General features: G+C 28.6%; 1 protein-coding gene across 1 annotated transcript; it reads left to right on the top strand.

Annotated features, from left to right (window-relative positions):
• The first annotated feature begins 5,248 nt into the window (after positions 1-5,248).
• Positions 5,249-10,294, top strand: LOC110652167 (proteasome subunit alpha type-7). The gene is made up of 3 exons (XM_021807704.2): positions 5,249-5,637; positions 6,606-7,020; positions 9,965-10,294. The coding sequence occupies exons 1-3, from the start codon at positions 5,465-5,467 to the stop codon at positions 10,124-10,126; spliced, it is 750 nt and encodes a 249-aa protein (XP_021663396.1). The 5' UTR covers positions 5,249-5,464; the 3' UTR covers positions 10,127-10,294.
• The last annotated feature ends 2,082 nt before the right edge of the window (positions 10,295-12,376 follow it).

Genomic DNA, 12,376 nt, shown 5'->3' with positions numbered 1-12,376 from the left:
TGTGTTTCAAAGCAATCTTTTAAATAAACAATATAAGTGGGTGCACTTTAATGGTCATATAACTCATCCTCATCTCTTACATATGAATAGGATTACCTTTATTTATTTTGATTAATTAACATTAATCCCACTAGCTTGAAAAATAATTAGAATTGAGTAATTTATACACCGCCAAAAATTAAAGAATATATATATATATATATATATATATATATATATATATTTTTTTTTTATCAAAAATAGTTTAGGTGAGAAATCTCTTTTATCCATATTATTAATTGTGTGTATGATTTTTTTTTGTTATGTTTCATTTAATTTGAGTATTAAAAACTCTTATACAATATTTTATAAATATAAAGCTTACAAGTACTAAAATGAAAGTTAATTCCCTAACTTATTTTTTTTAATTTATAAATTCAACTTATAGATTCAAAAATTATTATAAACAAACAAATCAGCTCACTTTTATACGCGTACAATTATATGTTGAATTATTTCAATATTCTTTAGCGCAAAATGGAAGATCAGCAATTAAGGTGAACCTTAATATTATATGCAAGATTTAATAACTCATGCTTTGTATGCTAAGTCCACTAATGGTGGATTATAAGACAATGACTAGGAAAGCATTACCAAAAATTCAGAAAGTGTTGATTGTCAGTCTGATGCTAATGGCCTCCGAAAGTGCTGAAACTGGCAAATGGAAATATAGCAGGTCTAGATATTATCTGCAAATGTAGTTTAAAAGAAGGATTACCGGCCAAAATAATTGAAATTTTTAAACAAATTATCAATTTTGATAAAATTTTAATCATAATTATCTTGATTTGAAAAGTCTAATTGTGCTAACAAAATATTTAACTTAGCTAATCAATGAGAAGCTTTACGTCAATTGTTTGATTCTATGATCTTTTTATGAATTCAATTTGATAACCTTTCAATTTTGACTCTGCTAGAGAAAAGATTTGTACACATATATCCAGATAACAAAATATCACATCCCAATACTTAAAAAAAATTCTCAACTGTAAAAAACAATTCAAGAATTATCAACAAGAGTAGAAATAAAAAATACCCAAAATTCATTTTAAAAGGGAGCATTTTGAGAATTATCGATAAGAAAAAATGGAAAAATTAAGAAAATACAAAGGAAATGGGGGAGGCCAGAATTCATAGAATTCCCGCATGCAAATTGCTAAACTTCAGAATGGCGAGATATTTCACTTTGTGAGGGCCTACTAGAGCATTACTGATTCTTCTCTCAACCACAGTCATTTGAATTCCCATCTACAAAGCTGATTCCTGGATTCTTAATAAACCTCTTGTTCTGCATACTCGATCTCAAAGATTTAGCAGCTTGAAACCTTCCAGCTGAACCATAAACGTCTGAGAGGAGTAACAGCATGGATTCTTAAAAAATCTCTTAAGCCTTTCTCAAATATGCGTTTTTCAGCAAGTTCTGCAAGCTTAACATTGCCATCGAGTGCACATCCACTAAGCAAATCCTTTCAGCCATGCCCATTAGGACCCATATCTTCTAGAACTATGCAAGCAAATTCACTTGTATCAGATAAACAGCCTGCTCACATAATCAAGTCATAATATGTTCACAATGTTATTCGCTTGGACTTGTTTTATTATCCTCTACCATCTTATTAAAATTCTTCAAACCATCACTTACTGATCCTATGTTGGAAAATAGAGGTTGTAGCTCTGATACCCTGTTAGAAAAAACACTAAGGATAGATGCTCAAAACAAAAATTCAAGAGCATAAAATGAGTACAAAATCTATGCAAATGCAGAATTTCATTGAAGAGTATAACAATGAAGCTATTGGCAGAACTCTAAAGCAACAGGCCCACTGGAAGCTGTTAAGTAGCTGACCAACATAATTGAATCAAAGGAATGAATTTATTTATTCATTTTTATTTTTGCCTTAATTGCAAGATCCAATGCTTCCACATGGCTGCCATTCTGCGCATATCCTGAAACCACTACTGTCCATGAAACTAAACTCTTCTCATTTGTTTGACTAAACAGAGTTCTTGAATGGTCCAAATCACCTCATTTTGAATACTTTGCAATCATGGAGTTTACAAGAGGAAGCTCTGATCCAAATCCACAAACAACAGCTTGTTCTTCGGAGACTCCCTTTATCAATTCCATCCAGGTTACAACACATCCAGGGTCATCGATGAAGCCTATCAAAAAAGGCCATCGATGTATCATCAACATTTAGGTACACCAAGCTCCATGTTAATTATGAAACAACAGCATCACCTAGATTGCAAGGAGCACAATTGCTTGTGTATTTTGTCAAGATCACATCTATTCTGGTAAACCAAAAGCCAATTCCAATTAACTCCACATTGCTTGATTTCCACGAGACAAGTATCGGTGGTCCAAGAATAACTATAATGCAACCTTATACCACTCCTTTTAAGGCGTTTGATGAGCAGATGATAGTTACTACAGGAAATTAAATAGGAAAGTAAGAAAGGTTGGAGCTGTGGCACCGTTTATAGATTGTTATCATAAAGAAGACTTGGATATGTCATTACTTCATATTAGTGTTCTGAAATTAATGTTTGAAAATTATTATATGGAGTTAATTCAATGGATAATGTGGTGCGTTTAGGGTTTTTGGATAGAGGTCCAGACACAATATTGACAACAATATCAATAGACATAGGGGCATCAATAGCTTGAAGGGCATGGTGAACCTCCCCCACACTATCCAATGACCATGTTTAATTGTCAGTAATTACTATAATTTATTATTTTTATATAATTCTCCTTTCTATTAAATTATACTAGAAAATGTATAAATTTATATAATTTACATTGTCTATCTATATTATATATAAATGTATAAAAGGAAGAGGAACATTAACTTTGCTCAAATTGCCCTTCATTTTTAAAATTAATTACAATTATATTTTATTATTTAAATTAATTTTAAAATTTATATAAATTTAAAATTCTTAGTTTTAAAATTTGTATAAATTTAATATTCTTAATCCTACTCATACTTAATTTTAATTAAATACAAAATTTTATAAAAAATAATTAACTAAAATAAGAAATTAATAAATAAAAAATACAATTTGATCAGTAAAATAATTCATTAGTACTTAATTTTTCATATTTATATTTATAATTAATTATTTATTATATATATTTAAAAATATTTTATTAGTTGTATATTATTTTTTAAGTTAATTTCCATTTAAAATGAGGGGAACATTGACTTTGTTAAAAATACCCATGATGACAATAAAAGACTAAATTTAATTGGCTTATTAAAAATTAATTTATTTCCATTTAAGATTTTTTTTTTATTTCAATGAAACATTATATTAATATTTATAAAATTATGAATATTAATTAAAATTAAATATTTTAATGACTACAATTTAAAAAAAAATAAAAATAATATAATTCATCAAAAGATTATTACTAATTTTAAAGTTTGTTAAATGAACAACTTAAAAGAAATTTTATTTAATTTTAATTAAAAATCATATTAAAAAAAAGTAAAAATAAAGAAATAGTTAAAACTGAAATCAATTTTATAAAAAATATTTTTTTATGATTTTGTTAGAAACATAATATAATTTTAACATAATTTAAATTTAAATACATAATATATACAGTATATTTATAATAATAGGCTATATGCGCTATAATATATATACAAATATAAATAAGAAACAAAATTTTGAACTAATAAAAATATTTTTATAAATATTAATAATATAAATTTATTTGTTCTTTTGTAAATTTTACTTTTAATTTAAAATTAGAAACCTAAACTTACTCTCTCTCTCTCTCTATATATATATAATTTTAATTACAATATACATTATTAATTTACATTTATATTTTAATCAATAATGTATTTATAACATATATAATATAATTTATAATTTTAAAAAATAAAAATACTTATTAAATATATTAAATAGGTTTAAAATATTTTGTATTAAATCAATATAATAAAAATAAAAATTTTACAATAATAATACACTAAAGTAACAAAAAATCATTTAAAATTATTCGATTTCTAACTTTACAATTAATTTTCTTTTACATTAATATAGTTATGCAATTTCATTATACAAATTAATATTATTTTAATTTATAAAAAATTAAAAAAATCATGCAAATCAATTTTTAAAAAAATAAAATAATAAAATTTAAATTAATTAACTTCAATGAGCTAATTTGTATTTATTACTAATTTATTTTAATTTTTAAATATTTTTACTTATTTATGTTTTTAAAATTTATTATTATATTACATTTTAGTTTATAATTAAATTAATATTATATGCTAATAATATAGCATATAATTTTCATAAAAATATAATCAAATATAAAATAATTTCAAATTGATAAATATTTTTATTTATATAATTAATTAAAATGATATTAAAATTAATATTTTAATTTAAATAATTAAATATAATATTAATAATAATATTATAATATTATATAATATATAAAAATTATATAAAAAACTTAGATTACGAATTTTTATAGCAAATATAATAACGTGTAACACACGTTTTATAAAAACTATTATGAGTAAAGATCAATCCTCAACCATTTTTTTTTATATTGCAAGTGTATCTTTTAAAAAAGAATAATTAATTTAATTATTGGCCCTTCAAATATTTTTAAAATTTTTTTAATAGGTATATCAATTTTAAATTTTTATTAATTGATTTATGTATTATAATTTGAATTAAAATATTAAAATTAGTTGGTTTTCATTAAGAATAAATACAAAAGTTCAATTAAAAATTAATTACTCAAGCTTTTAAATCTAAGAATTAAAATTTAATTGGCAATTATTATTTGAAAATTAAATTTAGACTAACCTAATAATTTCCTGTCACATAATCTAAAATTAGTGGGATTTTTTTTTTTTTTTTTATGTTTGCTCTCCCTCTCATTCTATGGCTATATATTTAGCTATTGAATTAATTCACCGGATCAACCCACATATAAATATATATTTTAATAATATAAAAATATAAATTTTTTATGAATTGTATTGTAAAATAATTTATCAATAAAATAAAATTCCAGACTATGTTTATTTAGGAAAAAATAAATTATTTATAAAACATATTTTTAAAGGAAAAATACTTTTCAATAAAATTTTTTTTTTGGCAAAACTTGAATTCATAAATTATCATAGAATTTTGAAACAAATGGGCACAAATAAGATACACGGGTCTAGCCCATGATCGTCATTTCGTAAAAATGCAAACGACGTCGTAGCGGCGACGAATGATACCTTTCTCCTGGCACGATGCGATCGATCGCGCTGCGTATCAGTGCAGTGGCTTGTCCCCTAAGTCGACTAGTTCCTTTCTTGTCTCTATATCTCGCAGAATCAAAAGCAAACAAAGACCAGATCGCGCAGAAATCCTCAGAGAGGCTTAAACTGACATGGCTCGATACGATCGCGCAATTACTGTGTTCTCTCCGGATGGACATTTGTTCCAAGTGGAGTACGCTCTCGAAGCCGTCCGCAAAGGAAACGCCGCTGTAGGTGTTCGCGGCACTGACGTCGTCGTTCTCGGTGTCGAGAAGAAATCCACCGCCAAACTTCAAGATGCTAGGTAATATGTATATGCAAATTTTGAGAGAATTTTGCATTAGGGTATTTGCTAGTAATTTTGTGTAGATTGAATGGTGATTTGACGGTTGTCCTTATTTTGTGAATAAGTGAAAGTGTATGATGAAAATGGAAAAAATTTGATATAGGGGTGCTTGGTTAGCAAGGCAACGGTTTTCAGTGCGCTGGTTGTTTGTGTTCTGTTAAACTCTTGCTAACTTGATTAATTGAATTAGTATATAGTGTCATTTGAAGATTTAAAGAAGTGTGTGTGGTATTGCGGTCTTTTTGCTTCATTGCTAGAGAGTTAGAATGTTTTTAAATATTGCAACAAAACAATAGAAAATATTTTCATGAAAACATTTTCTTAAAAAACAATTTTCATGTACAAGTTATTTTCTGCGAAACAAATGGGGTCATAGGAAGTAGTGAGAAATGATTTAGCAGCTATATAAGTGGAATAGGGGAAATGGTCCAAATGGATCTAGGCAGCCACCCCAACTATTTTGGAATTAAGATGCAGTAGAGTTGAATATAGTCTTTGTTGATTTTGAATTGATACATTAAATGCAATTTGTTCACAGATGTAATCAGGAATAGTTTCATTCTTGCTTCCTTGAACTCATAATTACTTTTGTGTCAGTAACCTCATCTGAAACTAAGACAAAGAGTTTCTCCTTTACAATTTTCTCCTTCTAAGTTGATAGTCTCAACTTTGGCCCTTTTTGTTTAGGGTTCCTTATATAATGGCATTTATTTGTAACTCAAACCATGAGGCGTTGCCATTTTTTCTTGCTGTTCTTAGTAGATTGTCCGTGCATGAGTGGACCCATAATTTCTATTATAATAATATTGAGTTTCTAATTGTATATCCCATATTCCCATCAGTGGATCCACATAGATGTTATATAATATTTGGTATGCATTGTTATCAGTCCATGTTCACCATCTTTTTGGCTGTTTTTGTTGCAGAACGGTGAGGAAAATTGTTTCATTGGATGATCACATAGCACTAGTATGTGCTGGGTTGAAAGCAGATGCTCGTGTTTTGGTCAACAGGGCTCGCATTGAGTGTCAGAGCCATAGGCTTACTGTTGAGGACCCTGTAACAGTCGAATATATAACACGTTACATTGCTGGCCTTCAACAGAAGTATACACAAAGTGGTGGTGTGAGACCATTTGGTCTTTCAACCTTAATTGTTGGTTTTGATCCCTACACTGGTGTCCCATCTCTTTATCAGACAGATCCATCTGGAGCATTTTCAGCCTGGAAAGCCAATGCTACTGGGAGAAACTCAAATTCAATGCGGGAGTTCCTGGAAAAGAATTATAAAGAAACTTCAGGGCAAGAAACTGTGAAGTTAGCAATTCGTGCTTTGCTTGAAGTAAGTTACTCGTTCTGTCTATACATGCTTAATACTGAATGTGTTTGTCACACACAAATTGGTTGATCTGTCATATTATATTCTTCATTAGAATTTCACCTCTTGAATAGAACTGCATTCCATGTGTTCCACTGTAGTTGCGAATATGAAGCAATGCCTAATAGAATAATTTATCCTATTTAGTTGACTTTTGAAGTCAAGCATATGTTGATTTGACTATGAATGATGATTAAAAATGGTTACTTGTTATGAGGTGCTATCATATATTATTGGTGAATTGGTTTTTAACATAGATGCATATATGAATGGGTATAGTTAGAGGGACTTTTATCAACATTGGCGTGCTTTGTATATGGTTTATTCTGTGATTTTTTTTGTCATTTTATTTTTTGATTACTGACCTAGTTCACTATGTTAAGGTGGATGAGTGACCATACTAGATTAGATAAAATCCGTAACGAGAGTATTAGAAAAAAGGTAGGAGCGGTGCCAATTGAGGATAAGTTGAGAGAAAGGAGATTGAGGTGGTTTGGTCATGTGAAGCGTAGATATACAGAGGCTCCAGTTAGATAAGTAGAACACATTAAGTTAGAGGATAGAAAGAAAAGAAGGGGTAGACCAAAACTAACTTGGAGAGTAGTACAACATGACCTAGAAGCATTACACATTTCCAAAGATTTAACCTAAAATCATTTAGAGTGGAGAAAGAGAATCCATATAGCCGATCCCAAATTTTTGGGATAAAGGCTTAGTTGAGTTGAGTTAACTTAGTTCACTATAATTAAGGACATTTCTTGGATCAATTCTATTAAACTTGTCTCAAGACAAAAGATTGCAGAACATACTGAAAACTATGCAAAAGTTTCCACTGCTGGAGAAGCCATAGTCTCGTTAGCTTAATGAGCTGCACTCTCATCATGCTGGTTTATTAGTGTGTTTTACCATATATTTTTCTTGCATAGTATCTTCAGGTTGTTTTGAGCTTATATCTCATTTTATGATTATCCTCTTTAGTTCATTTTATCAACAGATTTCTGAGTGTAAGAGAGATAAACAAAGTGTGTGATATTGTTTATTTTTGGTTTGTGATAGCAGTTTACCTATTTGTTTAGCATTTAGATGCCACAAGACTGGCTAATTGGTCTCTTTGGGATTCAAATTGTAATGTCCCTTTCAATCATTCCTTTGAATTTGCCATATGTTTCTTTTGCTTTTTTATCCCATATGAATTATATGAATATGTACCAATGCTGTTGTATTTAACAATGTCTTGTTTTTTTAGAAAATCTAACGTGTAGGCAGCTGAAATTTCCCATCTTCATTAGTCCAGTTCTTACTGTAAACTAGTGTGTGTTTTCAAGGAACTTTTGTGATTTTCCAAGTTGAGCATGTATGTTTGGAACTTTTAAGTGGATAACTGAAGTGACATTGTGATATTGTTGGGTACCTAGGGCTTAGATGAATAATGATCAAATAAAATAACCAATGTAGGACTCTTCTAAATTTAAAAGTAGAGGAACTGCCTCTAGCACTTCACTTGGCATAAGGAGAAAACATTTCTCTGGGTGGCAGAACTCAAACCATAAACCAGGTTATCTAGGTGAAAACTCTTCTTTGCTGGCTAAATGCTGAGATTTGTGAAGAGACAAAGGCAAACTGTGATCAAGATGTAGTTATTCTAACTTGTACTTTGGAATTTTCTGAACAATTGTCTGTATCAAGTGATTGGAAGGTTTTCCTATGTTCATTCTTCTGGGATTCTAGATATTTAGTTCACTGTATGCATCATTTCCATGACTAACTGGTTTGGCATTTTCTCTCACTGAGCACTTGTTTGATATGTGGGTAAGATGATTATGATCATTTTACATGCCTTTTCTGAATTTTGGGTGTAGTCAATTGTAGCTTTTATTATATGCTAGAACATATTCTCTGGGCGGCTGTACACAGACCATGAGTAAGGAAATAAGGATGCCTGAATTCAAGCTTGTCTTTGTGCTAGTTTGTAAGGGTAAACAACTAAGGTGCAACCAGCTACACCAGCAAGATGCAGTTAACTTAAATTATACTTGCCATTAATATAGATCAAGTAATTGGGAAGTGTCTTCCTATTTTTTTCTTTTTTCAATGTGATTGAGCTATTTTAGTTTAGCTGCCCTAAAACCAAGGTGGAGAAAGGAATAATAATTTATGGGGAAAAAGGAAGTAAAGGTAAAGAGAAGGAAAGGGGAAAAATTCCACTCGCCAATATTAAGAGGCAACTTGGTTCTATAATAGTTTTGGATAACTTTCAGTTTCTTTGTAACTGAAATTATTTTTAGTTTATTGTTGGATAGGCCCATGTTGTTTTCCTTGGTTACTTGAATTTAAATATTCTCCTATTAAGACATTTGGAAAGGAATGCTAGCAGCTGAAGAACAGCATGTCTGGTAGATAATTATTCAACCAAGTGCCTCAAGTTGATTCATGAGACATGTAGCTGGGCATTAAATGAATAATCTAATGATTTGGTTGATGATCTATGTATGAATAATCTCTGTGGCTGCTTTTTCTGCATCACATAAACAAGTTTGTTTAATGTGTTGATAAAGTCAGATGGAGCTTTATCATGCGCAATGTTGCATTTTAAATGAGAATAGTTGCTTGTAACTTTTCTAATGCATTGGTTTGGCTATCTAATATTTAAGTGTGCTTTTTCTGCATTAACTAATCAATTTTGTTTAGCACGATGGTGCATTATTTTGTGAAATGTTGTGTTTGCTAATGCTAAGATGGCATCTGTTCAGATTCTCACTTTTAAATGAGGCGAGTCATGTTAAATTATTTGTAATGCATTATGCATTAGTTCTGCAACTTATGTTTGTAATTGAAAAAGAATGTAAAAAAAAAAACTTGCATATTTTTTTTAATTATTTTATCTTATGGTATGTGTTTTTTACTTTAGGTTGTTGAGAGTGGGGGTAAGAACATAGAAATAGCTGTGATGACAAAAGAGCATGGCCTGCGACAGCTTGAAGAAGCAGAAATTGATGCAATTGTTGCTGAGATTGAAGCAGAGAAAGCAGCAGCAGAGGCTGCAAAGAAGGCTCCCCCAAAGGAAACCTAGATCTTCTATAGTTCTCATTTGTTATCTTGTATTGAGTGATTAGCTTCTTCACTGCTACATTACCATTTTATGTTTAACATTAATTTCTTTGTCAAAGCAACACCTTATTTCAGGACTCCACCACTCTTGTGCGTTTCTCTCTCTATAATGGCCATCTTGGTTTGGTAATTAGTGATATGTTTATATATTAAAATATGTTGAATGTTGTTGCTTCATGTTGGAACATGAATGTTCTGGATTTGAGTTTTTGTCAGTTTATAGAATAAGTTCCTATTCCCTTTTTGGAAAGTTGGAAGTTTAGTAAAAAGTAGCTAGATTATTAAACGACATTGAATTCTGGGCAATTTCGACTTGGAAATGCCAGCCGCCTTGTGTAAAGAGTGAAGAATTATATTGCCAGTTTTTAACAGCAACGCATTTGACTTGAAAATAGGAAAGAAATGGCATCACACAGGAAATGCCGGCCGCCCTGTGTAAAGAGGGTAAAGAGGAAATTTATGCTTAGACTGGACTAAGTCACAAAACACAAATATGTGTAATAGAGATTCATATACTTAATAGGTTGTTGCTTGTAATTCCAGTAATATGTAAAATTCCAATTGTTCCTTTTTTTTTTAACAATAAAAAAAGGGGGAATTTATAGATAGTCAAATGGCATAATAAGAAAAAGTAAAAGTAAAAGTTACAAGTGTTGAATGCAAAACCATTTTCTCCTAGACCAATTTATGGAATTAAAGAGTAAGGTATTGAAAAGTGAACGCCACTTCTCCAATTAAATAAAAAGAAGCCTAAATTGAAATTCCCCATCAGTTCTGTGAAAGTACAGTAAACAAATCAAAAAGTCATTTGCTTTCAAAAATAAAAATTCAAAAAGTCATTTGGAGAAAAGCTAACTAATCCCTCCAAAAAGTCCAATGCAACATTGTTACTAAAATGACCTGAAATTTTATAATTTTAATGTCACCCCTTTTTCCAGTATGAGTTTTGTCTCAACTTGAGAAGCATTTTTTTTTAACTCCATAAATTTATACATTGTTTTTATTTAATTAATTAAAAATATTAAATAAAATTAAATTCTTGAGAATTTGTGCACCCAAATCTCACTATAGGGTCAAATTTAAGCATATAATGTTAAATTTTATTTTTAACTATTGAATTAAAAGTCGTAGGTAAAACCCATTAGGTTCTTAATTATGCAAATTCTATGGGTCCAAAGAAATACATAACTTGTGTATTGCAGTGTGATTTATGAAGCAGTTCAGTGGAAGGAAAGACAACTTTCGTGACATGACATGTCTCACTGCTAACTTTAGAATGGTGACCACCAATGGACGGCTAAGATTAACTAATATATGGTATGGTGGGGCCATTTTTCATTTCCGCTATTGGATAAGTCGTTACAATGGTCATTTCTCAAACTTTTTACTGTACATTCATATCTTTTTTTATCATGTAATTTAAATTAAAAAGAATAAGCCTATTTAATTTTTAAAAAGACTAAATAAATTCATATTTTATAAAATATTTTTTGATAATACAATATTATTTTTTAATTTTAAATAATAAAATTATTTACTAATTTTAATAAATAAAATTTTAAAAAAAGAAATTGAAATATATAATGAACAAAATTTATTTAATATTAAAATTATTATATTTAATATTTTATTATTTAAAAAATAGAAAATAATATTTTAACATTTGAAAATTAATATTTTATTATGTGTGAATTTATTTAAACTTAATTAGAAAATACATGAATTTATTTGACTTAAAACTTATTTTTAAGCTTGTTTAACCATTAATTAAAAGTATATAGACTCATTTGATCTTTCTAATTTAATTTAAAAATACACAATTTGTTTATAATTATTTAATTTCTTCAGTATAATTGACTTGCACAAAAACTTGAACTCAAAACTCACAATAATAGAGACAATTATAGTACCACTAAGATAAAACTCATTAATTATATAGTTTAAATTTTATTTTTAATGATGTGTCATTAATAAAATTTCTAATTTAAATATATTAACTTTTTTAATATAAATAATAAATAAACAATAAAAAAATGTATTAACAACAAATTCAAAATTCCACTATTTTTTTCAAAATGAAAGTCATTGAAGTTAAAAGAAAATAAGAAAATTCTATTGTTTATATTGCTTGAAACTTTTGGAATAGCGACAAAACCATGAGCACACAATTCTGGTGAAACAACATGATGACTAACTACACAATTTAATTGTG

This window comes from Hevea brasiliensis, unplaced genomic scaffold (assembly GCF_030052815.1).
Source record: "Hevea brasiliensis isolate MT/VB/25A 57/8 unplaced genomic scaffold, ASM3005281v1 Scaf1, whole genome shotgun sequence".
NCBI classification, from domain to species: domain Eukaryota; kingdom Viridiplantae; phylum Streptophyta; class Magnoliopsida; order Malpighiales; family Euphorbiaceae; genus Hevea; species Hevea brasiliensis.
This window is presented reverse-complemented; position numbering and strand designations above follow the sequence as displayed.